This window comes from Sturnus vulgaris, chromosome 15, assembly GCF_052056855.1.
Source record: "Sturnus vulgaris isolate bStuVul1 chromosome 15, bStuVul1.hap1, whole genome shotgun sequence".
NCBI lineage: Eukaryota > Metazoa > Chordata > Aves > Passeriformes > Sturnidae > Sturnus > Sturnus vulgaris.
In genome coordinates, this window is record NC_142257.1 from 3267873 (window position 1) to 3295145 (window position 27273).

The 27273-nt window shown below is 47.1% G+C and overlaps 3 protein-coding genes across 10 annotated transcripts in view; 2 read left to right on the plus strand and 1 right to left on the minus strand.

Annotated features, from left to right (window-relative positions):
• Positions 1-2810, plus strand: part of SFXN1 (sideroflexin 1) — a 33576-nt gene extending 30766 nt beyond the window's left edge. For all 6 annotated transcript variants that reach the window (XR_015806946.1, XR_015806947.1, XR_015806945.1 and 3 more), the window contains 3 exons: positions 464-513; positions 1133-1180; positions 2429-2810. Coding sequence is in view for 3 of the 6 variants with exons in the window: in XM_088173518.1 (XP_088029644.1) it covers positions 464-513; positions 1133-1180; positions 2429-2525 (195 nt within the window). In the remaining 3 variants the exon portion in view is untranslated. The remainder of the gene's footprint in view (positions 1-463; positions 514-1132; positions 1181-2428) is intronic.
• On the minus strand, positions 1269-11881 carry KIF20A (kinesin family member 20A). Its single transcript, XM_014875979.2, has 19 exons — positions 11823-11881; positions 11274-11446; positions 10764-10853; positions 10528-10647; positions 9940-10078; positions 9657-9844; positions 9424-9568; positions 8494-8694; positions 8154-8265; positions 7979-8050; positions 7300-7443; positions 7048-7213; positions 6627-6791; positions 5939-6078; positions 5740-5842; positions 4871-5078; positions 4392-4483; positions 3990-4127; positions 1269-3149 (listed from the first exon to the last, which is right to left on the minus strand). The coding sequence occupies exons 2-19, from the start codon at positions 11427-11429 to the stop codon at positions 2877-2879; spliced, it is 2652 nt and encodes an 883-aa protein (XP_014731465.1). The 5' UTR covers positions 11430-11446; positions 11823-11881; the 3' UTR covers positions 1269-2876.
• A 210-nt stretch (positions 11882-12091) lies between these two features.
• Positions 12092-27129, plus strand: BRD8 (bromodomain containing 8). Of its 3 annotated transcripts, XM_014875954.2 has the most exons (22): positions 12094-12145; positions 12420-12516; positions 13349-13418; positions 13674-13723; positions 14588-14710; positions 14850-14930; positions 15373-15437; positions 16020-16156; positions 16578-16793; positions 18028-18172; positions 19322-19531; positions 19936-20216; positions 20700-21155; positions 21501-21594; positions 21805-21851; positions 22193-22407; positions 22669-22761; positions 22945-23013; positions 23724-23901; positions 24546-24650; positions 25568-25612; positions 26716-27129. In XM_014875954.2, exons 1-22 carry the CDS (start codon positions 12127-12129, stop codon positions 26773-26775), a joined length of 2856 nt encoding a protein of 951 aa, XP_014731440.2. In that variant the 5' UTR covers positions 12094-12126; the 3' UTR covers positions 26776-27129. The 3 variants fall into 3 exon arrangements, with proteins under 3 accessions (XP_014731442.2, XP_014731440.2, XP_014731444.2); XM_014875956.2 differs by lacking the exon at positions 16578-16793 and having other exon boundaries at positions 12092-12145; XM_014875958.2 differs by lacking the exon at positions 19322-19531.
• Positions 27130-27273: the final 144 nt, after the last annotated feature.

Consider the following 27273-nt stretch of genomic DNA (forward strand, 5'->3'; position numbering starts at 1 on the left):
TGGTGGCTCTAGTTGCAGATTAAAACCATTTAATGCCATCAAAGGGAAGGAGCTGTAACCAGACTGAGCTCTTCCTTGGAATGCCTGGGCAAAATTCCCTATGTCCTGCAGAGGTGTGGCAGCACCACTCCAAATTTCATCTCTACTGCTACTGTGGGCTTGTGAGAATCAAAGCAGAGGCCCAGGAGCAGGTCCTGAGTCAAACAGCCACACACTCCTTGGAGTTTCTAAGGGATTTTTACTCGGCATCACTGTGTACATTGATTCCCCTGGGAATTTCCTTGCTGCTTTCCAAAGGGATTTGGCTCTCAAACCAGCTCAGCATGAAGCCACGCTGGTGAGGGTTTTGCCTTCACATCTCAGAGGCTTTTAGGTGCAATCTGTCTCTTATAAGAATTCCGGGAAGGTTGGAAGCAGAAAGAAAAGCTTGAACACTCACTGTGTGTTGTTTTATTTTCAACAGAAATTTCCTTGGATGAGCGCTCCCATTCAGGTTGGATTAGTTGGAATCTGGTAAGTGGTTTCTTTGGGTTGGGTCTGCTATCTTAAGAGATACTTGTAGGGGTTTTGAGAATGCAGCAATATTTGCTCTTTTTTTAAGGAAAAAAAGGTCGAGTTACTGAGGGCACAGCAGTTATTTCCATCTCTGTAACTGATAAAATATCATGTTAAAAACAAAAAGCCATTAGCAGGGAAGAAGCTGCCAAGAAAAAGCAGAGGAAGGGAGAAAGGGAGTGGCAAAAAAATGAATGTGGCAGTTTGATTAGAAAAGATACTCTGGTTGCTACCTTTAAACAGTCATTTGAATCTCATCCTGGAGTTGATAATTCTGGAAACATTTGGTTAATAGGGTTTCATTTGCTGTGTTCTGGCATTTTCTGTGTGTCCTGCACACACCATAAGGATATCAAATGGTAATTTTAGACAAATTTGGGGGCGTGGTATTGAAACATTTAGTGCTATTTGTAGGTAAATGATTTCATAAGGTACAGTGCAGTGAGAAATAAAAGTTACATAGCACTTTGTGGAACTTTACCTCAAACGAGACAGCTTTTTACCTAAATCTTGCATAAGATTTTTGAAATCTGTTTTAGCACACTAAATATTGTAAACCTGGTTTTGTCTCCTCTAGTCTCGTGTTTGCAACTCCCCTGTGTTGTGCACTGTTTCCTCAGAAAAGGTGGGTACTGCTGTGAATTATTCTCACTTTAGTGTTTTTCCAGATCCATTCATGGTGCTGCACACAGACACAAACACGGGGTCATTGCCTGCTTAAGCACAGTTTTATTTCCCATATAACAAAGGTGATAAACAAGAGAATATACAGAAAAGTAATAACTATTCATCAGTAATATATAATAATTGTTTACAAACCCCAGCAGCTCAAGGTGAATTCTATACAATATATTCATGTCCAGGAAGGTTATAGATGCTCTAGATACAGTTCAGAGCCCATTTTATTTTCAGCTGGAAACTCTTCTAGTTATACAGAACAGCTCTGAACTGTCTGTGCTCATTTGTTATTTAATATTTTTCCAGACTTTTTCATCAATACAGAAATAGCTCAGTACTGAAAGCTGTCTTAGAAACAATATTCATTATAGCTGAAATTATTATGAAATCTGAATGAGTTACTTAAAAGAAGCTCAGTTTGGTACATGGTATAGACAAGGCCTTAAACTCAGCTGGTCCCTCTCATTTTAATAGTGGTTTTCTAAACTGAACAAGCTGCCAGCTTTACCTTAAACAATCCAAGTTTGAGCTGAGTCCATTAAAATACTGAACAATTAAGGCAGCTTTTGATTTCCAGAAAACAATAGCCAATTCCCAGTGTTGTTTGAGTACAACAACTGCCTGACACCATCTGTCTCCCTGCTTGGCCTAGGACAGAGAACTGTGGTAAACAAGTGTCACTAGGCTACCTGGAGATGACTTGACAAACCAACCCAGCACACATGCTACAGTTCTTGATTTCATCCAGGGCTCTCTACTTCAGAGGAAGATTAGACCTTGAACTGTGTTCAGGAAATTGCAGCTGTTCACATGACCTGGCAGCTTAATTCACTTTACTGTGAACCAGCTCTCATAAAACAAACCTTTTATTCAACTGAATGAAATAATGTAGTAAGTTGAACAGGCAAATACGTTATATTTAATAAAAACCCTGTTAGGAAGGTAAGTTTTTAGTGCCAGCAACAACCTCAGCAGTCAAGTGGATCCTTACCCTCATGGTAGTAGCAACAGCCATTTCCTGGCTCCATAAACTATTCCACTGCCCTTGCAGCAGGAATTTATGTGCCCTGGTCTTGATAAGATGTTTAAAAAAACTCTTTTGACACTGTAGGAAGTTTAAGCAGATGCATTGTCCATCTTATTTTCCCTTCTGGTGCTTGTTTGATGTAACCCCTTTACTGTTTCTTTTGCTCAGTTCGATGTTGGTGTCGCGCTTGGAGCCAGATTTGCAAGCCAGGATCAAAGCAAACATCCCTGGCCTAGAACGCGTGTACTTCAATAAAGGATTATAATTCAAGGAAGGCAAAGTATCTTTCAAGGAGAAACTTATGAACTTATTTTTGAATTGTGTGCCAGCATAGACAAGAACACACCTTTTTCTTGTCCTTTTGTTAAACAAGTTTGATGATCTGCATTGTTTTACAGTTAAAGACTTTCCTCGGTGTAGTGTTTAAATTACATAAGGTCACTTTGTCCACTTTGGTATTGATTGAAAGTTTAAACATACATATCCAGAGATGTTTACATAAGCTCTCAAGCAGCTACAATAACAATAAACAAGCGCACAATGAAAACCAGATGCTATTATATTGGATTTGCCACCTGTTCCAGTAATAGCGGGGCAGGGACCTCCTCCTGAAAAGTCATAGAGCAACTGAACGAAGTTGCCACCCTCTGGCAGCCACAGGACGGGTGGCTGAACGTGTCAGGATGTTGTGCAGGAAGGGCTTTTTGCCAGGAGGCTGATTGGGCTGCAGGTTTTCCCTGTTGGCACAGAAGCGTTTCTTGAGGGCAGACGTTGGTGGCGCCTGCAGCTTCTGCACAGTGTGGTACTGCTCAGCAATGCAGGCTGCCTTCTTGCGCAGGTCCAGCTTCACCAGCATCATGTTGTTCTGCAGCTCTGCCAGAGTCTGGTCCTGAGGAAGGCAAGATATTCTTATATAAAAAGATATAAAAACATCAAATCGTAAAAAGAAAATCCCATTCCTAGTTGGAACTGACCTTAAAGGTCCCTCTTGTTCTCTGCTGGGGACAGCAACAGCTTTTACTATCCCAGATTGCTCCAAGCCCCATACAATCTGCCCTTAAACACTTGCAGGGATGGAGCAGCCACAACTTGTCTAGGAAATGTGTTTTCTGTGCTTCAGCACCTTCACAGTAGAGAATTTTTTCCTCATATCTAATCTAAACCTCAGGGTGAAGCTATTCCCCCTTGTCATTCTCTGCTCTTAAAAAAATTGCCTCTCCAGCTTTCTTGTAGGCTCTCATCAGGTACATTGACAAGTTGTCTCAACTCCCTGGTTACTGTGAACTGAGGAGGATAAACTGCCTTTTGCCAGAATTCACTAAGTCTTCTAAATAAGACCATGCATAAAAGTTTCTGCTGTCAACAGTGTAGCAGTTCAGTAATACATAGGAACAGTAAGGGTGGGACAAAGCTGACTCTATCCTGCTGCAAATATGCTGCCATAGCAACTGTGATGGAGTGGATAAGGAAATGAGAACTCTGAATTCTACTTTAAGTGCAGGCTGCCAGTTAACTGAACAGTAACAATTTGGGTCTCGTTTGGAGAGGTAAATACACAACTGACTCAGCCATTGAAAAAAGTCAGCAGTAGAGCTCCCTTCCATTTACGTACTAGCAAATAAATAATTTTTATTTGCAGCAGCAAGAACTTTGGTTGCTCTGATTATGGCAAAGCACACAGACCAAACCCCTCTCCCACATGCAACCCACACCAAAGCAGACACCTCACCTGTCTTGCCAGGATGTCATCACACATGCCCAGGGCCTCTCGCAGCTTCCCTGCTCCTGTGCTGTGGCAGCATGCCCGTTCTGCAGACTGGAGAGACTCCCCAATTTTTTGTAGCTCTGAACGCAGCAATCTGACATTCTAGAAGAGAGAGGTTTAATGCAACAGCTGATTTTGGCACTGTTCTGCAAACAAAGGCACTCCAAGGAAATTCAGACATGCAGCACTGAGGGAGGAGGATCCCATCTGAGTGATCACAGGTACCACAACCTTCAACTCCTGTATGTTCAACAAACCCATTTCATTTGTTCAAAAACCTGGAAAACAGCAGCCCCAAATACTGTTTAAGCTGGCAACCGCTTTGACCTGCAAATATTATTTTCTTTAACACAGAACTGGAGTTACCTTCTGTCCATCCTCCAGCTTCCTGTCCACGTCCATAGTAATGGGTTTGGCAGAGGGAGGTGGCTCCACTAATTTCTGGTACTTGCGCAACTCTAGGAATAGACAAAAAGTAGTGAGCAACAGGACAGTGACCAGCTTTCAGTATTCCTGAAGTTCAGGACTTCCCTTGAGACAAGCTGTCACAGGCAAGCTGGAAAGACCTTTTCAGTTTGTGCAGAAAGGCACAAACATTCCAGGTTTCTCCCATTCACTTGGACAAAAGGGCTTAAGAATTTCAATGGAAAGATTATCCTGCCCTAAAGTCCATTTTCCTGTGAAAATGGAGTGAAGCTGTCCATCCAGCACATTATTCCTGTCACCTACAATTCAAATAATGTTTTGAGAGTGTTTGAATCCAATGTACCCTGAAGAAGGTGTCTCTAATCCTGCACAAGGATCTCTCAAGCACAGTTCAGGACAGTGCAGTGTTGCTGCCGTACCTGCACTCGTGGAATTCAACTCATTTTGACACTGCTCCAGCCTGGCTTTGGTGTCTGCCAGCTCCTGCTGCAGAGCAGACGAGGTGGCCACTCGCTTGGATCGACGTACACTTTGCTCTGAGTCCTTTTGCTTGGCATCCAGGCTCTCCAGTTTTTGTTTGGTCTCCTGCAGAGCAGCTTTGAGCTCCAAAATCTCCTCATCACGCTCCTGAGAAAGGAAGTTTGTTCAAATATTCAACGAGATTTTCGTAGCACAACTTGTCTGAAACTATGTCTTTATTCCTGGAGAATTTCTCAATCCCACACTTCACACATTGAACCCAGCCTTTAAGGTCGTTTTAAGTGAGTAAAGCAAACCCACTTCCTGGGAGCCTAAACCACCTTTTTACAGGTCCTAAAGAGGAGGGATTATTTTGAGAGTTTGCATCTTCAGAGCACTCTGCAACAAGACCCCGAGGTCACTCAAATGCCATAGGCATCAAAATACAGACAGGTCCATCCCCATCATCACAACTAAGAGCAAGAAGAGAAATTCGCACAGCTTGTGTGAATCTGAAGAGCCCAAATCAAGCCATTAGTGGAAAGAGTAAGGGGGAGAGAAAATCATGTTGAACAAATGGATGAATCAGGATGGTTGTACATTAGCTTCCAGAACGAGTGTTCAAAATTAGGAAGCCTAGTGGGCTAGAAAGTAGGAGACAAGAAGCAAAAATTGTGGATCAAGAGATTCAATAGTATCACCAAAAATGCCTCAGAAAGCAAAATCTTTCCTTTCACCTTGCATAAAGATCTTTCTAGACTCAAGTACTCAGAGTCCCCTCCCAACCCACTCCTGTTCTCCTGATGTCGTTGCATTGCCCTGAACAAACCTGCATCTTCTCCTGGTAGTGGTCAGTCAGTAACTCCTTCAGGATGGTCATTTTACCCTCATACAGCTCCTCCAGCTGCTCTCTCTGAGCATCCACGTGTTGGCTACAAAGAGAACAACCAATTCCATGTCAGGATCTGGCAGTTCGTGGTGCTGCAGCTCATCCTGAGCAGAGGGAGGGAGACCAGCGCAGGCTGTACCTCCACCACTGCTCCTTCTGTTGCATGTGCTCCAGCATCTCGTTGCAGATCTCCTCGCGCAGGCGCACCTCGAGCTGCAGCTTCTTCTGCCTCTCCTGCACCAGCAGCTCTCGTGCAGCTTCGACCACACGCAGCAAGTCCTGCAAGAGGGACACAGCTTCACTGCCCACGCTGCACAACAGAATTAACTGAGGGATCCCATGTCGGCAGGATGCAGTGATCTAGATTTAAGGGTTTAGTCGCTTGGAAAGAAAAGTTGTCAGGGTTTGCTACCTTGACACATGACAGCTTGAGTCTCTCTAGGGATATGACTCTATCCTTCAGCTATCCCAGCTGCCTGCTTTGAGTATCTAGGAAGTTGGATTATTTTTCTTCCATTTAGCCTCCTGTTCTGCATGTTTTCTGGACTGCCCTTGCAGAGAAGAATTAAAGGTCTGCACCTGCACTGTTACTGCCACTATTCCACAGACGACAAAGTGCTTCCAAATTCAGCATGTGTGTCAGATTTAGACCCAACTGTGGAATGTTTTTGTCTGGGATACCAAATTTCCTGGGTCCTATTCTGAGGTTCTATATCACCTCTCTTGGCATACTGCTGAGCTCCAATCCCAGCTCTCCAGGCCAAAGCTAACAGTCATGTTCTTGACCTTGCATCCACATAAAGGCTGTAAACCAAATGACAACCCACCTTCTTCTCATACATGGAGACATCTGCCTCATCATTACTGTCTTCTTCTGATTCCACATCTTCCTCTGGCTCTGCCTCTGGACCCTGGCTGGTTCGCCTGTTGTGTTCTTTGATGATGGATTGTAAGGATGGAAGTCCCAGCTTTGTGGGAGGTGCCTGAACAAGCTGAAGGGGAAAAGACCACCATTATCAGTCTGCAAAGCCTGGAAGTTGTGTAGTCTTTAAACACAGTCCCTCTCTGTCAGCCTTTTCAGTTTAGCAGAATCTGGAAGTACTCTGGAGGTAGTAACCACTGGAGAAGCATAGGGAAGATGTACAAGCATGCCCCTCCTCTTTCTGGTGGGAAAGGGCCAAGTCCCATAAAAACAGGAGAAACCCAAGCTACCCTGAGCATGCCATGATCCTGATGTGTATTACTCACCTGGCTGGCAATGGCTGAGAACTTGGCTACATGCAGAGTCTCATCATAGGTGGATGCACACTGGTTGATGTTGACAATCATGCAGGAGCGCCCACGCCCAGTGAAGAAGCCCTGGAACACACGGGTCAGTTTGCTGTCCCGGAACGGAACCACCGCCTGCTTTGTCCTGTGGGAGAGACAGCAGTGAGCTGGGAAAGCAAAAAAAAAATAAAAAGTCCCCCACAGCCTCCCTCTGGAGGTGTGGCTGTTCACCTGGCCTGCTGGTTCTGGCGGAGGGCAGCGATGCAGCGGCCCAGGGTGTGCAGGGAGGTGTTGATGTTGTTGGCTTCTTTCATTCGGTCCCCGCTTTTCTGGTCCTTGCAGCGCTCAGACCCCGCAAGGTCACACAGGGATAACCTGAGGGAAACACAGTGATAGTCACATCACTTACAGGGTTTGTCCTGTCCTGCCATATAAGGCTTACAGTTCAGACAGCCTGCAGTCATTTTCCCAGCTTCCCCACAAGGGAAGAATGGTCTGTTCCCCAACAGACCATTCTTTTGGGGTGCCTGGGCTGTTGATGGATGGAAGGGCCTTCCCTAAGTGTAGGTGTAACAGCAAAATGAACTTTGAAGTGTCAACTTCAAAAATCCTTTGCCAGTCCTCAGAAAAGCCACTTTCTAGGAACAGGCACCAGCTGCACTCAAATCAGCCCTGCTGCATGGGTAAGGATACTCACATTTACTTTTCCCCAAAAAGCCTGAGAACTACCTCAAATTGTACCTTGCAGTACACCCTCAAACTCCTGTCAGTTCCAAGACTTTACATTGGGAGCATTTATTCCTTCCAAGTACTTTCAACACCATCAAGATACTTCCCATATCCCAGGCCCTCAACCAAAGAGACAGGAAAGTTGAGATTATACCCAAATCCTAAAAAACATGAAACTTACTCGCTGATTTTTGGAACAACTTCACTGCCACCTCTTTGCAAGTGCAGAATCCGAATGGAGAACACACTGTGACTGTAAAGAAACACGCAGATATTAAAAAAAAAAAATTAAAAAGCAAACTTTAAAAGCCCCTCAGGATTGTATTTCTGCCTAAATAATCCCTTTCCCTTCAGACCTGCGACTGGAGTTCTGGTTCATCTGAGTGCTTGCAAAACTCTGGTTTTTGCGACCCAGTTTCAGGAGCTTCCAGGCCTCATCAGCATCCCGGACATTGATCCAGTTCAGATCTGGAAAACAAGCATGCATTGAGCACAGCAGTTGGGAGACTGGCAGAAAACTTCTCAGCCCCAACTTCACCATTGCATATCCTTGACATCAACAAATTTGACAATCCTGTAATCCTGACATCAAAGTTCTCTGTAGGACTCTCCAGCACATCACTGCTAAACCACACACCCACTCAATCCTAAAGCCTCCCTAGCAGGCCCCTAAACCTCTCTTGCAGGTAAATCTACCTTTCACATAGGGGTTGCCAGTCTGGTCCTCGCAGAGCCGCAGTGTTTGCCGCTTGCGGTTCTGCCCAGGTAGAGCTGGTTCTAACAAATCATAGATTAACTCGTTGTAGATCTCAAAGAAGGAGACCCAGATGGAGAACTGCACATCTCCTGTACTGGTGAGTGAAATGCGATCCAAGTCAGCCCAGCAAGGGCCCAATTCTGGGGGAAAAAAAGAGGAAAAAAAAAAAAGAAGGAAAACAAATCATGACTGCAGCTTTTCATGGGTACAACCAGAATGGTTTAGCTCTAGAGTGAGATACTTTCTTCAGCAAGCAAAACCACCCTAGAAACAAATCCTTATATTTACCTCCTCCCAGTTGTATCTATTCTAATGCCCATCCCCAGTGAGACAGCCTAAAGTTTCCTTTAACAGTATCTGTGTAAGGACTTTCACATACTCAATTTTGACTCTAGAATTACAAGATATTTCAAGCATGAACGCTTTCCAGCATAACTGAAGTTTTAGTCATTGTTATCTCAATCACTCCATGCTTCTGGATATTTAAGTAGCTGGTAGTTCCTGGGTTTGATAGTCAGAGCACACGTGCTCAGTGCAGCCTGTCACTTTGGCATCCTGCTTCTCAGCAATCCCCATCTCACAGCAATCAGCTGCTCAATAACCACATTCCTTGAATGAAGTGAGTAAGTGTCAAGTAATTTTTCATTTCACAAGGCTTGGTTATTACGGAGTGGTGAATTCTTTTGATATTGGCAAAATATAAGCACAAAGTTCTTCTGACATGACATCTTTCAGAGGGGAAAATCTGTGAGGCTACAGCAGCTTTCCTCCCTTACCCACAACACAGCATCCAAACAGCCATTACCCTTTTCTTCCCCCATTCTCCAGCAAAAAGAAGCAGGTAGTACACAACAGACTTCCAGAAATACCTTCTGTCTGGCTGAGGTCTGAACGGCTGGTGAGCTGGCTGGATGAAGACAGACCAGCAACCCCACTGTCAAAACTGCCACTGGTGGTGGCCTGGAGCTGAGATTCAGCACTGTGACTCCTCTTCAGTGGCGTTAGCAGCTCCTCCTTGAAGGAAACAACGAACAGGAGCATGCAGGTAGTGTGATACCACCCGTTGCCTCTTCCTATTGAACTCCAGAGGCCCCATGCTTACCTCCCAGAGACCCCCCTGCAGCATCATCTGCTTCTTGGTCTCCTCCTGCCGCACCTGCCTGCTGTCCAGCCAGGTCACCTCGTTGGAGAGGACAGGCTTCAGGTCCATGGCCTGGTACAGCCGGTCCCCCACACTGTTGAAGATGGTTGCCAAGGAACGAGGCAGGATCCCCCCATCTTGGGTGGTGCCTGCAGCAAGAACAGCAGCAAAGCTGAGGATTCAGAGGCAGAAGACAGAAAACAACTCCTTCAACAGGCCCCACAACAGCTGGTGCTTTCCTTACCCTGAATGGTGTGAGTCTTCCCTGAATTGGTGATGCCATAGGTATAAACCAGACAGTTCTGCCCACTCAGCACATCCTTTACCACCTGCTTCATTGTCTCATCAAAGAACAACTTCTGCCCCACCTCTGGTCCAAAAATCTGCAAGCAAGACACAGGAAAAAGGGCTTCATGTAGATCTTTCCTATCCTTTGCTGGTGGTTGCTCAAGTGATATTACATGGTCCTTTAGTCCCTGCTCTGGCCATGAGCAAGACCCACCAGCAATTCCAGCTGAGCCCCCTACAAAAATAAACTGCTCAGTTGTTTAATGTAATAACATCTCATATCACTGTAACCCCTAGTCCGTTTAGAGCCTCATGAACAGGAGTTTGCCATTTGCTGCCAAAAAAGAATTGTCAGAAACACACAATTAGAAAGAAAAAAAACTATTAAAACAGCAACAAAAACCTGAAGTAGAAGTGACTGCACAAGAGTGCAGAGTTCAGGCAGTGCCTTGGGGTCAGGATATGAATAAAACTGCTTTTCAAGCTGCAAGGCTGGTTTAAGCTCAAATCACTTCCAGATGTGTTGCTTGTCCCAGCCACCTACCCGGGTGAAGGAGAATCTGTGCACTGCATGTCCCACTCCTCGCTCCGTACTCCGCATGGTGAAGGAATTCTTTGGAGCTTTTAGAACAAGGGTTTCTGAGTTCTCAATACAGACACAGCCCTAAAGAACACAAAATCCATCATTGCAGTGGCTTACAGGAGGATAAACAGCAAGAGACAACAGCATCTCCCACGAGCACACCGCCAGCTCAGACTCTGCTTCATTCAATGTCTCACCTGGTCTTCCCCCTTTTCCACTTCTGTAGATTTCAGAGGTCGAACTCTGAGGTAGACCTTTAATTTTCCATTATTGTCTTCAGCTACAGCCTGCAAGAATCAGCACAAGTTAAATATGGCAGCCAGAGAGGCAGCACACAACCCCCCACGGGAACACTTAACAGGAACCACAGTATGGAACACACATGTTGGCTATGCTGCTAGTGCTGAGGAACTTCTCTGGCCCCAAAATCACCAGCAATGCCAGAAGTTATCTCAGGCATTTCCAAACACACAAGCATTTTTTTTGTTTGATGTAGTGGATTAGACCAGCAAGCTGAAGGCCTGGCACCAAAACAAAGCATCACCCCAAGAGGCACCTGCTACCCACTGCTCTCCCCAATGCAGTATTTTGTTCCTGCCTTTCCTGAAAAGTCTCTGTTGTTTCTGCATCTCCTCACCTTTATGCAGAGAATAGCAGCTATGAGTGAAAACGCTGCCCTGTTTGTGATAGAAGAGCTCCAACCTCACCTGAGAGCCCTCCAGGTTTGGGGAGATGGCAGAGAACTCCTGCAGCAGGTCCTTGCGCACGTCAGCCCCAAACCCTGTTGCTGTGGACTCGAGCACAGGGGAGGCTGCAGCCTCATCGTCGGAAAACAGCCCTGGGGAGGCAAGTGCTTGTGCCATGGTGCCTCACACGGCTCCTAGGGAAAAAAAGGGCATAGGACAAGGTGATGTTACAGCAACCCACGCATGCAGCCCCCTGTCACATTCATCAGTCCCCACAAACACGGATCCCTACGTGGAACCCTCCCTACATACAAGGATGCTGCTTGCAAATGTGCACACGGGAAACCACACAGGAGCCCGGACACAGCCCGTACACATACAAACACTACTCCAGACCCAACCCCTGGACATACAGACACCATACAGGACCCCTTCGTGCACACCGACCACCTGTACACCCCTTTAACACACGACACCAAACAGATCTAACGCATACACCAACCACCACACAGGACGCTCCTAAACCCACACACCACAGCACAGCACCACGCGGGGTCTGCCCACACGCACAAGAAACCACAACCAGCGCCGGCCGCCCCTCTCGCAGCTCCAGTCCCGCTGCCCCTCACGCCACCCCTTCGCCGACGCTCGGGGTTTCAAACCTCGCCGCCCGCCCGCTCCACCAATGGGAGCACGGCACGCGCGCCCTGGGGCCAATCAGCTCCCGCCGTTGGGGCAGAGGGGGCGAGGCCAGGGCAACCGGCCGGCCTCGCGCGCGCGCACACGGAGAGGGGGGCGTGGTTGCGCCCCGCCGCCTCCCGGCGGGCTTTGCGCGCGGTGCCGCCTCTGCCGCCCTCAGGGCCGGGCGGGGAAGATGGCGGCGGGGCCGGGGAGTGAGTGCGAGACCGGGCGGGAGGCGCGGCGGGGAGCGAGCGGCGGTGGGGCTGGGGAGGAGAAGGGACAGGGGAATGGCCCAAGGAGAACGGAGCGGTTGCGAAGGACCCTCCAGGGAAGAACCAGCGGTAGCACGGGGAGGGGCGGGGCCAATGGGTTTGGGAAGGGCGGAGCCGAAAAGTCCGGGAGGGGCGGGGCCAGGCGTGGGAGCCGCGGGTTCGAGTCCCGGTGCTCCCGGGCGCTGCCCCCGCGCACTCCAGCCCTGTCCCGCAGAGCACAAGCTGCTGAGCGCCGGCCCCACCGAGCCCTGGTCCATCCGCGAGAAGCTCTGCCTGGCCTCCTCCGTCATGCGCAGCGGCGACCAGAACTGGTACGGGAGCAGGGAAGGCGGGCGGCATGTGCAGAGCACCGGGGCACGGGGCTGTCACGCCTCTGCCTCTGTTCAGAACAGAGATGGGGTGTAAGAGGTGTTAAAGGTATACCTGGACAGGCATTGTGTTCCCTTCATAACTACTGTGTAAAAGTAGAGGTGTGTTAATTGAAATAAAGAGTAATGAGAGCTGGAGAGGGTCTTTGGACGAGGACATGGAGTGTCAGGTCAAGCGGGATTGGCTTCAGACTGACAGAGGGAGGGTTATGTTGGAAATTAGGAAAAAAATTCTTCACTGTGAGGGGGGTGAGGCACTGGAAAGGGTTGCCCAGAGAAATTGTGGCTCCCCATCCCTGGAGGTGTCCAAGGCCAGGTTGGACAAGTCTTGGAGGAACCTGGGATAGTGGAAGACGTCCCTGCCTATGGCAGGAGATTGGAACAAGGCGATCTTTAAGGTCCTTCCCAACCCGTGCTATAATTGCGTTCAATATTAGATGAGGTTTGTTGTGGATAACAAAGATATTTGGTAACAGATTCCTGTGCACTGAACTTATAGCTTTGTTTTCCTGTATTTTTCTCCTCACTAAAGTAAGGCTTTTGTAGAAATGTATTAATGTAACCAGATGCAAGAAACTTTCTTTTCAAAGCAAAGAAGGGAATTAACTGTTCATTTAGAAGCAGACAAGTATTTTTGAGACTTGTACAACTCCTTGGTGAGTTTATTATGTTTAGCAGGGTTATTCAATGATATCAATAGAGGTTTTCATCTTTTCTCTGCATGTTGGTTGGGGAGAATGTAAGTTGATGGTGACTTGCCATTTCCCTCCCACAGGGTCTCAGTCAGCAGAGCCATCAAACCTTTTGCAGAGCCAGGACGCCCACCTGACTGGTTTTCCCAAAAGGTAAGACACTGGCATTTGAATCTTGGGCACCAAATCTCTGTGCAGTCAGAAATAGCATATTGAGGATGAATTAAGGATTAATTATTCCGTGCTTTATAAGTAAGTTCCATGCTTATAAGTAAGACTAACTAAAGAGATTCTTCACGAGGCATGTGAAATTCCTTGCCTCGGGACTTTGTGGATGTCCATGTATTTTGGTGCGTTCTGCTGTTTGGGCAAGCAAACTGTCCTCTGACATCCTTTGTTTCTTCTCAGCACTGTGCATCTCAGTACTCGGAGCTCTTGGAGACCACGGAGACCCCTAAGTGAGTACAAAGTCTGACCCCACCACAACCTGCAGCAGCTGAGGGGGCACTCCTGGGTTCTTACAGCAAAGTCCTTGTCATTGTTAAATTACTTTCTCCCCCAAGAAACTCCTCCCAGAAGGAGCATTTCAGAGTGAGAAAATTCAGGTGGAATAGGTGTTGTGGGACAGTGGGATCAGGGTTTGTCGGATGGGAAAGATAATATTTATTTGGCTGGAATAAAACACTGCATGTTAGTCTTACTGATCAGAAGCTTTACACATAAATTTATCATTCAGTGTAGGGGTAGGAAAGAGAAGGAGCGAGAAGGGAGATGTTTTGTATATGTCACTATTTTGCACTGGTTTCTTAGTTTTCTTATCAGTGTTACCATTACAGCTCTGTGATACCAGTTATTTACTGCTCCTAATTCCAGATATTTTGTTTGGGGGCTTCATATGATGTTAATTTAAAGATGGGATGTTTAAAAGTAATGTTTGTGTGCAATCTATTTGTGAATGTTTGTGAATGATCTTCAGCAGTAGAGTTGCAAAATCAAAGGGCTTAATAGAGTTAGTGAAGAAAAAAACAGATGTTTCTTCTTGGGGAGAAAAGAATTTTCTCTTGAAGTAGAAGGATTATTATTTTTAGGAGGCTTGTATCTTTGATATGTTCCTGAAGACTTTAACACTGGGTGAATTAACAAAAATTTGCTGAAGAGGTTGTTTGAACATTGTGCTGTCCAATGTAATTTAAGGGAATTGGAGGAAGCTGATTTTTTTTTTTTTTTGCATAAGCATGTCACTAATGACAGAGAGCAGCCGTTTATGAAAGAGGAACTGGGTTTTCTTATGGTTTGTGTCTGAGTTTTCTTTTATTCTGTAGAAGAAAACGTGGTGAGAAGGGAGAAGTTGTGGAAACCGTGGAAGATGTTATTGTGCGAAAACTGACGGCAGAGCGGGTTGAGGAGTTGAAGAAAATTATTAAAGAAACACAGGAAAAATACAGGTACATGACAGAGCTGTTAAAATATTGCACACCTGAGAGTCCTGTCCTGAAAAATAATCCAAGTGGGAATGGTGACTGGGGTGAAAATGCTGCTTAAGGTGTCCAGTGATCAGAAAGTAAAAGGATTTTCTGATTACAGGCAACTCAAGAAGGATGCAGAGCTGATCCAGGCCGGACACATGGATAACAGACTGGAGGAGCTGTGCAATGAGATTATGATGTGGGTTATTTCATTATTTCTTCTGAGATTGTAGTTTCCTGACACTCTGTTTGTCCAGCATCTCTTGCTCCACGTAGTTTGGGTTAAGAGAAATGAGGCAGCTGGGCAGATGCTTTGGCCTCTCAGGGGGGATTTAGCTTGCACTAGGGGATACAAGCTGGTGTGGAACATCCATTGGAGTTGCTCAGTAAAGAGCTTGGCCATGGCTTGCAGAACCGTGTTTGCTGCCTCCATTTTGACAATCATCTGGAAGTTAAATTTTCTGCCCAATGTGTCATTCTCTGGCTCTTCTTCTCACCTTGGGGGATTTGAGCCTGAGTCCGCAGGAGTGGTTTGATCTTGTCTGGAGATAACAGGGTGGGCATCAGTAAAAAGCATTTTGAAGGGGAAATTAAGGGGACCTGAGACACCCTGTGACAGCAGGTTTTTGTTCTTTATGTAGAAAGAAAAAAATGGAAGAGGAGGAGGCAGAAGTCAAGAGGAAGGCTACAGATGCTGCTTATCAGGGTAAGCTGGAAATGAGCTGCCTTTATTTTCCTCAGACCAATGCATATATTCATAAGAACATTTAGAAAATACTGAAGTATTGTTAAGACCTGTAGGAGGAATTTCTTGACCCTAAAGTTGGAGAGAGAGGTTGTATTCCCTTTCCAGCACTATATTTATAACAGGGTAAAAGGCAGAGGCTTCTGAAAAAGGAATAAAATCTTCAGGAAAGGTGTATGCAAGGGAAAGCAGGATTAGTAAGGAGCTCTGTGTTAGAATGTCAGGGTCTTCACACCTTTAGTTTCCCCTGGTCACTGAAGATAAAAGGAAGAGACTTTTGTTCTGAATGTTTAGTTCTTCATAACTCTTGGGACATTTAATTTGGTGGTGGGAGGTGGTGAATACCCAACTGCTAGAGAAACCTGCAGTTGAAGTGCATTAGCCAAAGTAGTATTGTTTGGGAACTGAGCCTAGTGGGGTGCAAGAAATCTCTATAACGTAAATTGTTCTCTTAAAGTTCTTCAGGATAAAGTCAAAGGTAACTCTTGGGGACTGTCCACGATGGAGTCACAGAATCTCACTTTAGTTTCTGTTCCCTTCCAGCTCGCCAGGCCATTAAGAACCCCCCTCGAAGACTCACGGGGGTGATGGTTCGTTCTCCTGCTGGCTCCACCTCCCCGGGCGGGGATTATTCCCTCGGAGATCTGTCCCAGCCTGCTGGGGATGAGGCCAGTCCAGGGGTAAGGATCCTTCTCTGGGTGGGAGGGAAAGCCCAGCTTAGGACATGGGGCTCTGCATCCATCACAGAGAAGGGGCCTGGCGAGAAGCCCTTGCCTCGCTTTGCAGACTTCAGGTGCTGTAGTGTGGTTGGTGACAGTGCTCCTCGAGATCCATGTCCTCTTTCCTGCCTGTGGTGATCCAGTGCCTGGATCAAAGGCCGTGTAGGGCCATCAGTGGGTTGGCCAGGCAGTCTGTGAGTGCCTGGGAAATGGCTCTGCAGGGCAGGGAAAGGGTGAAAGCACATGCCTGGAGTAGGGGCAGTGAGTGAATGGAGTAGGTGTCTGTGGTGTGCTGGATCAATGCTCTTGGGGGAAGCAGCAAGTGGGGCTGGTCCGTGTGGTGGAGTGTGGCTCTGAACAGTGTGGTTTTTCTCTTTCTCAGGTCACGCCAGGGACATTGCCCAGCACCCCAGTTGCCTCCTTCATTGGAATCCCTGACACCCCTCCAGGCTCTGCTCCCCTGGATGCCCCCATGACCCCAGTCACTGATGATTCACCCCAGAAAAAGATGCTAGGACAAAAAGCAACTCCGCCTCCTTCCCCTCTGCTCTCAGAGCTGCTGAAGAAGGGCAGTCTCCTGCCCACAAGCCCCAGGCTGGTATGGAGCTCTCTGCTCGTATATGCAAGCACACAAACAATTTGCTCCAGACTGTCCCACTGAAAAAGGGGGATCTGCAAAGAACTTTTAAAAATGTGCAGTTTTGTGAGAGTCTCAGCAGAAGTGATAATCTGAGAGGTATAAATACCCCTGTGAGCTGCAGAGATGAGCCCCTTTCCCAGCAGGACTGCAGGGCTCATGCAGCACATAGGACTGGCTGTCCCCTCAGTCACAAGGAGTTGGAGTTGCAGGGTTTGCTGTAGGAAATTGTTCTCCTCAGGGGAGGGAACTTGTTAGTCAGCATAATCCCCATCAGCCTCCATGGAGCTGTTCCTGGTGATTCCTACACTGGGCTCACAATTCTTTACACCTTGTCAGGAAGTTGTGTTTCAATATTTTTAATGTGTCTTAGTACAAGAGTAGAGAATCCTTGAATGGTGTTTATGACCTATACAGAAGTGCTTCAGTTTTCTCCTAATTGTAGACAGTTACTAAAATCACTGTGGTGAGAACCCACTTGTGGTGTTAGTGACTCAGGAGGTCTTAGGAGATGCTGACACTGTTCAGAGCCCAGTCTGGAAACAGCAGCCATCAGCCTGCTTGTGACACAGATTCCCTGGGTTAGTGCTTGTGTGATGGAGTAGGTGTGTTGCTGTTGACTTTTTTCTTCATAGTAGTTAGATTTAGGTTTTTTTCTATTTGTTAGCTTGGGTAAATGCTCCATGGATTTTGTGTTTGCAGGATGTAGCATAAGGTGGAGCAGGGAAAGGTAATGGCTGTGGAAAGCTGAGTTTTCTTTGTAGGAACAGGACTGGTTTGCATGTGTTTCAAGGTCCATCATAGGTTCACTGTGTCACCTTGTTCAGGTTATGTTCCATCTTGGCACTTCTGCTTTTCTCAGCTCAAAGCAAGGGATATTTCTGTGCCATCTCAGGTCATATGTATAGAGGATTGTGAGATCTTTGAACTGTGGCAGAGCAAATTATGCATTTGGCCTCAGCTCAAAGGAAGGTGGCACTGCAGCTGTGTTACAGGTAAAGAACAGCAACAGCTTCAGACTGTCATGTTCTGCACTTGTATGAGGGGGCCTCAGGCAGGGACTAACCGGAATAAACAGTGCAGAAGAAATGCTGGGACACCAGATGCTGGTCCTGTTCATGGAAGTGCATATCTGGCAGATAATCACTGGTGTGGTGGTATCTCCAGGAACTTCAGTCTCATCCTCCTTTGACAGGTTGGTGAAAACGAAATGGCAGTGGCTTCTGGTCACATAAACAGCTCTGGAGTGCTGCTGGAGGTAGGAAGTGTCCTTCCAGTGCTGCACAGTGGGGAAATGCAGTCAGCACCTGGTGCTGTCCCTGCATCTCCAGCTGCTTCAGGTAACTTTGGCCTCTCCCTGCACAGTTCTCCCTTAAGATGTATCTTCAGACTCTTCTGGGAATTGTCTTGGGAAAAAAATGATGACTACCTGGCTGATTTGAGGGCTTCTCTATCAGTTGTTTTCCTATTTCTATACCTCTGTTTATCTCACCCCGACTTTTTAAGAAGACTCTAATCCTTAAAAGAGTGACTGAAACAATTCAGCTTGATTCAGTCCTGACCCATGCAGTCTGGTTTTCTGGGTTTGACACTGGCTAATACCAGGCATTTGAGTGTAGAAAGAAAGGGTTTGTTCACAGGGAGTTGGGGAGAAAATGATCTAGATCTGATTCCCAACATATCAAATGCAGCTCCCTGTGGATCTGGAAAACTCATGTGCCTTCCCTCTGCTGTATCTTAGAGATCTGTTGAGAGTTAGACCACTGAGTTCCAGAGGAAGTTCCACAGAGTGGGTGTAAGGGGGACAGTGCAAGACTCTGAATTGGGCTTTTTCAGAGCAGCCTGCCTAAGGAAGTTTTTTTTCTCAGCTCCTGCTGACCAGTAATTTCATCACATTGTCTGCAAATGAGAATTTATGTAATTCATTCATATAGAATCCCATACAAGTAATCTTGCTTTCCTTATCCACATCTGGTTTTTTAAGACCTGTTAATATAGTCCAGACATTTCAGTAAGTTCAGACTGGAAATTACAGCTAAGATGAATGGCAACCTTTGATATAAGAGGAATTCTCCAGGAAAAACCTGCAAAGGGATCCCCTCCACTCCCTGGCAGCTCCTGTTGACGACTGTTTGTCTTGGCTTACCTTGTGTGGCTCTCTCAGCACTGTTCTTCAGATTTCCCATAATTGTTTTGGGATGAGCCTTTGGAAAGGGCATCTCTGTGCATGTGTGGCTTAGTCTGTCCAGCCCTTACAGTGAGTGCAGTGTTCTGTAGCTGCATGATTCCACCTCAAACTGCACACACAACAGGAGTCGTGCGTTTTTTGGTGCAGGTTCTCTGTACAGCTTTTGGGACTCTTTATATGTATCTCTCCATGTCTTTTCCCAGAAGAAGCCACCAGGCAGTGAAGAGCCCAGTGGTGGCTTTGTGGACTTCAGTGGTGGCTGCTTCTTGCTCATGTGCTTTTCCCTTCTACTCTCTGTTAGGTGCTCCTACGCTTTCCCGGCTTTTAGAAGCTGGCCCTGCACAGTTCACCTCACCTCTTGCTTCCTTCTCCGCTGTTGCCAGCGAGCCTCCAGCTAAGCTCCTGCCACCCCCAGTAGAGCCTGTGTCCCAGGCCACTATTGTCATGATGCCCACGCTGTCAGCACCAGCCGTTGTGCCACCAGCTGCAGCTGCAGAAAGCGTAGCCACAGGTGCGTTCCTGAACTACGCACTCGGGTCACATCCTGCTGGAAAGCAGAACTTCCATGGGATCAGCACCCTGCCAGCTCTCAGCTGGCCTTTGTCACCTCAGACTCACCATCCTGGCCATAGAGGATGATTATGGTTGGGTTCTGGAGTAAAGAGATGGTTTTAAGCAGGGTTTGCTGGGTGGGGGTGCTGGTGATTTGGTGGACTGTGGTTCAAGGGTTGGAATCTCACTATGTCTTTCCTGTGGGAATGCAAACCTGTATTTGTCTTTTATTAATCTAAGTTTTGGTGGGGTGGGTGGGCCTGGGGTACTTGTGGTTGGTGCTTGGTCTTACCCACTACAGTGTTTTATTATGTGGGGATTTCTCCAGCTTAGTCTCTGACTGTCCCTCTCCTCCCTGTGCAGTGAGCCAGCCAGAAGCCTGTGTTTCCATGGAGGCAGTGTCTGATTCCCATACTGTGACAGTGTCCATGGACAGCAGTGAAATATCAATGATCATTGATTCCATCAAGAAAGAGTGCCTGGCTTCTGGGGCTGGCAGCACTGCAGGATCTTCCAAAGATCACTGCATGGATGGGAAGGAAGATCTGGATTTGGCTGAAAAAATGGATATTGCAGTGTCCTATACAGGGGAGGAGCTGGACTTCGATACGGTTGGAAATATTATAGCCATCATTGAGGACAAGGTAAATGGGGAAAGCAGAGTGCCACTGCCTTTTGCTCCACATTCAGTTGGGTTAATCTCAAATGATTGCTGTTCACCAATTTATTTTAAACAAGCAAGAAATAACTATTCCAGAATGCACATTCTAACCATCATTTTCCAGATCAGTAGGAAAGGACACTACTGCTGCCTGACACTAGTGCTCCTTTTCAGGGTACAAAAAGAAATGTGTTCCTTCCTTGGAGGGTAGGGTTTGGGTCGTGTCTCTGGCAGACAGATGAGCACTGCTCACAGAATCCTTTCTAGGAGTGCCATACTTCTGATACTGAAGCTTCAGGAGAAACTCCCACAGGGAGTGATACAAATCTGGCTGAAAAGGGCAACTTTGTAAAGGGAGTAGACTGGGGTTTTGTCAATTATCTCAGTACCAAATGACATGAACTTTTCTTTAATCCCTCTTTCTGACCTTGACATGCACTGCTGTGTGTTTGTTTTGACAATAAAGGTAGACGACCACCCTGAAGTCCTGGATGCAGCAGTTGTTGAAGCTGCTCTGTCTTCTTTTTGTGAAGATACTGATGACCCTCAGACCCTTCCTGGCCCATGGGAACATTCCATTCGTCAGGAGCATGAGAAACAGGCCCAGATGCCACAAGTGTCTGTGACTGTGAAGCAGGAGAGACTGGAGTGTGAGGAGCCAGAGGCAAAAGGAATTCGAGACCTAATGGGCATCAGTGAGCTGGGGTCAGAAATAAAGACTGAACTTGCAGAGCAGGACCAGAGTCAGCTGGGCCCTGAAGAAACCATACCAGCAACTGCAAGAGTGACAGAAGCACCAGAGCTTAGAAACCAAGAGATAGAAGAAGATCAGAGAGCAGCTGTAACATCAGGAGAGACTTCTGAAATCAAGATAGAGTCTTCCCAAGGAGAAGATGCAGTGCTCAATCCAGTGAAGACGGAGGTATGTGGTTACAGAGGCTGTCTGGAACTGATGTGGGGAAAGAGAGGAGCAGTTGTGGCAGGTAGGAGCAAAGTTTAGAGGAAGGATGAGTGATGGGTTGAAGTGGCCCTTCAGTGAATGTGACTGACTGTTTTTCTGGGAGTCAGGCTGCTAATGTGCAGAGCAGCTCTGCTTAAGGCAGTACCTTTGTGTATCTCCCCCCACCCATGTGCAGAATTGCTGCTGGGAAAGTGCTCAGTGAACCTCATTGCCTGGAGTTAGGTTAGGGTGAGTGAGTTGTGCCCACACCTTCACTGAAGTAAGCTGACACAAACATCTAGATTTGTGCATTTCTCTTCCCTCCAGACCCCACCTGATGATGATTCATCCCCTCCACAAGTCCCAAATGTGAGTGAAGACTCCTCACAGGCTGATGTTCAGCACAAATTTGAGCTGTCAGGTAACTTAATTCAGCTAGGAAATCTTTTACATGCAACATTATTAGCTGGATAGTTGTTAGTTATCTGGTTCAGGTGTTTTGGGGAGGAGGGAGAAAAGATACCTGTAGGAACAGTGTTAATTACTGCAGGACAGTAGGCATTGATGCAGGAGCTTTTGTAAGAAAGACTGCTTGGGAGAATCAATCTTTCTGCATTTCTTTCTTTCACAGAGTCAATGAAGGAGGAGGCCCAAGCCCTTTTTAGGAGTCAGATGAAGGTAATTCCCAGTTGGCTTTAGTCATCATGAGTTTATTAGCAACATCTTGCTGCTGCTGTCTGCTGATAGACAAAGCTTGTGTTCAGCTTTCTGCACTGGGAAGTGAGCAGTCTGCAGCTGAAGGGGAGATTGCTTCAGAATGTGAAGGTGTTTGTGTATGTGCTTCTGGGTCGGTGGGGAGAAGCAGGGCAGGCTGGGGAGACTGGGATTTTGTGGAAGTGCCTGTACAGTTGTCAGCAGCCTCACAAGAAAATCACTTTGCTGACAGAACCATTGTTGCTTTGGAGGCGCTGAGTGCCTGCTGTAACTGGCTGTGGTGGCTGATGGACTCTGTGTTTCAGGATGGGCAGGGTGAGGAGGATGATGAAGACGGTGCCAGTGAGGCTGCCAGTTTGGAGGAACCCAAAGAAGAGGACCAGGGTGAGGGGTATCTCTCAGAGATGGATAACGAGCCCCCCGTGAGCGAGAGCGATGACGGCTTCAGTGTCCACAACGCTCCCTTGCAGTCCCACACGCTCGCCGACTCCATCCCCAGCAGCCCAGCCTCCTCGCAGTTGTGAGTGTCAGGGCACACAGGGGCTGGAGGATTTCCATTTCTGGTCTGCTGTGTGGGTCCTAAGGGAGAGTTTGTTGATGATTTGTCTGCTTCTTGCTTAGAAGGGCAAGCGTGCAGACAGCACTCCAGTACCAGCTCACACTTTTTCTTCTGTCTTTGGTATGGATTAGCGTGGGCATGTCAAGGACAAAGCAAACCATGAATTTTCTGCTCCAAGGCAGTGATCAGACTCCTGAAGGAATTACGTTCTTCTCTTCCCAGCTCAGTGTGCAGTGAGGACCAGGAAGCAATACAGGCTCAGAAGATCTGGAAGAAAGCCATCATGCTGGTTTGGAGAGCAGCAGCTAATCACAGGTGAGTTTGATGTCTTGGCAGAAAGAAGTGACTAATCCCAGACAAGTCTCCACTCTCCCATTTCAGAGGCTTATCTCTCTTGAGAGATGATGAATCATACTGTCACAGACAAATAAACGGGAGAGCATGAAACAAATATCTACCAGCAAGGACAGGCACTGAATGGACTCTTTCTCTCTGCAGGTATGCCAATGTCTTCTTACAGCCTGTAACTGATGACATAGCACCAGGCTACCACAGCATCGTGCAGAGGTGAGTCTCAACAGTTGTCTGTCATTAGAACTCTGGATGTTTGCATATTTCTAGGGATTTCTGGCAGGAACTGTGTAGTTTTTGCCTGCTGTACAGACTTGGAAAAGTTCTTATTCTGGCATGATTCAGTCAGAAGCAGGTTTCCCCAAGAACAGAGTCATCATCAGTAACAAGCAGGTCTGTGCACAGTCCTGACTTTGAGTGAAGTACACTGACTTGCACAGAACATTTTATCAGTAAGGTGAAACGAATCTGTTTCTCCCAGTTTCTGTCCAAGAGTAGGATTTAACCTTTGGAATTCATAAAAGCTGTTCTTTAATCAGCATTTTTTACTGTCCCAGATGGTGGACTTTTCTGGAAGAATTAACCAGAATCCCCTGCTAGCTGCTGAAATCTCTTGTAAACAGCTCAAGCTCAGTGGCTGCAGCTCTAGCTCCTTAGTTTCTCTCTCAGTGGTGCCTGGAGAAGGTAGATGCCTCTCCTGAGAGCTCTCTCAGGCTGTTGTTACCATTCCAGTAACTGCTGGACACCTTGTGTCTTCTGACCCAGGCCTTGGTGCTGGGGAGCACAGCCCATGGGGGGAGAACTTGTTCAGCTAAATTAAATAAACACTGTGACTAAACACCTCACAGACCCAGGGGTGTTTCCAGAGGAGATGGGAAAGAGTTTTAAGCATTTCTGTTGCAATTTTGCCTGCATTTCTCTCACAGGCCAATGGACTTATCTACCATCAAAAAGAACATTGAGAACGGGCTGATCCGAACCACAGCCGAGTTCCAGCGGGATATTATGCTGATGTTTCAGAATGCAGTGATGTACAACAGCTCTGACCATGATGTATACCACATGGCTGTGGAGATGCAGAGAGATGTCCTGGAGCAGATCCAGGTAGAGTACTGAGATGAGGGCAGTGCAGGCCAGAGCATCTGCCTTGGTCCATAGGTCTGGCTGTAAGGCCACAGTTTCACTCCCAGTGTGTTTGAATGCAGTGGGTCCTGTCCTTCCCTGCTTCTCTCTCATGGGAGCTCAGGTGTTTGTGTTGAACTAGATTGTGGGCGAGTTAAAAGTAATGCAGCAAAATTTTTATATGTTCATCCAAGACCAATTTCAAATGTAATTTCCTTCAGGGAAATGCTTAGGCCAGCAAGAACCAGGGTGTGGTTCAGGAACAGAAACAAGCAACAAGAACTGTGAATGACAGGGGACGCGACGGCTTCTTTGGGTGGCTGTGCTGGTTTATGTTGATACAAAGTGCACATGAAACTGCCCTGTGAATTTATGCTAACTAAAATATCCTTTGAAGAAGAATATCCCAGCTGGCAGGGCTGACAGAGTTTGAATTAGGGTTTTGTAGTTCCTCAGGACTTGTGGCTTCTGAGGTAAATTGGGGAACTTATTCTGAGCAGCACACAAGGAACTGAAACTGCCTCTGACCCAGTCATTCCCAGCCTGTGGTCTGTGATAGTTAACTGACATGCACTTACTGAGCTTGTTTTGCCTGACAATCTTAACAGAGTGTGGTTTCCTTGCAGCAATTTCTGGCCACACAGCTGATGATGCAAACATCAGAGTCAGGGATCAGTGCAAAGAGCCTGCGGGGGCGAGACTCCACTCGCAAGCAGGATGCTTCGGAGAAGGTGAGAATGCTGCACCCTGTGCAAGGGCACTTGGGATCTTCTGAAGAATCCCAAGACACTGCATGAAGTTTCCACACCAAGGAGACAAAAGTTCCCACACTATCATCTTCATGTGACCAAATTTTCTTTAAATGTGTCTGTTGATTAGATTTCAGTTCTGGAACTGTACAGCATTCCAGAGGCAGGTCTTACGAGTTTTTTCTGTAATCCAAACACTTCTTTTACCTGTTTTTAAGAGCAGCTGATAAAAACTGTAGGAAAATGAACAGAGTATTTGAAGAAGTATGAATGCTCTCAAGCACATGATGTGACTCTTGGGGATTGACCTGCAAAGCAGGGGGTTGGACTCAGTGATCCTTGTGGTTCCCCTCCAGCTCCACAGACTGTGATTCTATGATATGGCAGAAAGATGAAGGGAATTGCCATATCCTTCACTTTCTAGTCAGGTTTTTAGAGCTAGGGAATTGGTCACCTCTGCTTTGCTGCATACAGTACACCAGGGAACCTTTGAATTCCACACTGATCTAAGCAATGAACGTTTGTGGTTTTTTTCCTTCTGTAAAGACACATGCAAACTTGGTGAAGTGATCTCAGGTACCTTCTGGTGCACACAACACTATGACAGCAGGGACTGCCTGCTTAGTTCTAGTGACAGCTGTACCAAGCAGGAATTGTTTGGTAGACCAGGAAAACTTGCTGTGGCTGTGGAGGGAATATCCCTTTCCTGGCATTCTGGCTCTCGCAGTATCCCTCTTTTTGTCTGTTTTTATGTTCCTGCTGCATAAGACTGACGCCCTGCAGGAAGGGGAGTGGGGCACATGTTCCTCTATGCTCGTGTGTGGGCTCAGTGCTTCTGTGTGGTGTGTGCATTTCCGTAGCTGATGCCTGATAAGTCCTTCTGTTTGGCCTTTTAACAGGACAGTGTCCCAATGGGCTCTCCTGCCTTCCTTCTCTCTCTCTTTGTAAGTATTGAAAGGCTCCAGCAGGTTCTGCAGTACTGCTGCCAGGTGCTCTGCTCCTTGTCTGGGTGATCACTGCACTGTCACAGCATCCTTAGCACTGCAGCAGGGTGTGTTTGACTTGGGGGCTGCACCACTGTGATCTGAGAAGAGACATCTCAGTCCCTTATTCTCAAAATGGGTGAGCGGGTGGGGCTTCAGTCTTTTCTTCTGGTTCCAAGTGTTTTTGTTTTGTCATCTGCTTTTGCTTTTTTCCATGACTTCTCTCCTGCTTTCTTTCCATGTAAGTGGGAAGACAAAACAAGTGGTGCAGTCCTGTAGTTCCTGCATCTCTCATGTTTATACAGCTGCCCCTTCCACATGTCCAAGGCAGTACAAAAGGTCTTGGGAGAGTGAGGAGTCAGCTGTGTGTCCTTTATCCGTTCCTGGTTCAGAAAGCAAATAAGACTCTGCAGAAATGTCTTCTCTGTGCCCGTGGTGATCTGGAAGTGTTTGGAAAAATATTGCCAAGTGTCTGAGTTACTGTGAGGAGAGAGAGGAGGAAGATGGAGAGCTGTCCTTAACTCACATGTATCTAAAGACAGAGGAGTACTCCAGGAGAGGCAGATCAGCCAGAGAGAGAGAGCAGATCAGAGGAAGCTCTCAGCTCACGTGCTCGTGGAAAGGAGCTGTGTGGAGGAACTAGGGAGCTAGTGCCAGGGTCACTCAACTGGAGGAGCACTTCCCGTAGGGATCAGCAGCTGATAAGGTACGTTAGTCAGCAGTTTTCCCACCTTAAGCTAGAATCTGATGCTTAGGAGAAAGCCTGCACTGTCCAGGCTCCAAAAGCATCTGTCTGGGCCAGAGGTGTTGCCTCCCTCTGCCCTGGCTCCAGCAGTGCAGGGATGCTGCCAAGCCCAGCACCCTGCTGTGTCCAGATCCAACTTCAGGTAGGTCTGCAGGCAGGCCTTGGCAGGGACAGCTTCCCTTTCTCCTGTTGGGAAGGCACGAAAAGTTGTTGCCAGATGCAGAATTCCCTCCCTCCCTGCCTCACTCCCTCCCTCCCGCTGTGCTGGAGGGACGTTCCTGTGGAGTTGTGTAACTGTGTTTGTTTGCCTTCTGAGCAGGATGGAGGCACCAGAGGGCGGCGCTGCGCCATCGAGGCAGACATGAAGATGAAGAAATGATGCTGCAGACACAAAATCCCAGCAGAATCCCAGGCATCCAGAGCTGGAGTGTGAGCAGGCAGCTCTTAACAGCTGTTGGAGGAGGAAAAAAAGCTGCAGGTCCATTTCTGGGACCTGGTTCACCACCTTCGCTCGCCCTTCTGGAAAGCAGTGTCTTGTCAGAATGTGTAACCCAAAGAAACTTCCCCAGAGGGGAAGAGCAGCCCCCCTGCCTGTTTTAGGGCAGTTGTCTTGGGCTTCATCAGTGTTCTGGTGTTAGCTAGCAACTGGTGGCTCGTATGTACTGTAATGTGAAGTGTACAGATTTTTACTAGTGATGTGTATATGTGATGTATATTAAAATCTGAGAACAAACCCGTGTGCAGTGTACTGAGCATCACAGCTCTGCAGGGAGGAGCCCTGTGCTACAAGCCTGGATCCCCACCTGGAATATCTGCAAATAGAATTCTCTTCCACTTATGCCTAAAGCACATGTATGGCAGAGCTCTGATGTTAGAG

Bases quoted from the DNA above. Each gene is read 5' to 3' on its own strand.
- KIF20A (XM_014875979.2), bottom strand. From the start codon at position 11,429: ATGGCACAAGCACTTGCCTCCCCAGGGCTGTTTTCCGACGATGAGGCT. The intron at 9,569-9,656 runs GTAAGCATGGGG...GTTTCCTTCAAG, and splicing joins TGCAGGGGGGTCTCTGGGAG to GAGGAGCTGCTAACGCCACT. The intron at 4,484-4,870 runs GTACGGCAGCAA...GTCTATTCCTAG, and splicing joins GTTGAATTCCACGAGTGCAG to AGTTGCGCAAGTACCAGAAA.
- BRD8 (XM_014875954.2), top strand. The intron at 14,711-14,849 runs GTACATGACAGA...TTCTGATTACAG, and splicing joins GAAACACAGGAAAAATACAG to GCAACTCAAGAAGGATGCAG. The intron at 22,408-22,668 runs GTGAGTGTCAGG...TTCTCTTCCCAG, and splicing joins AGCCCAGCCTCCTCGCAGTT to CTCAGTGTGCAGTGAGGACC.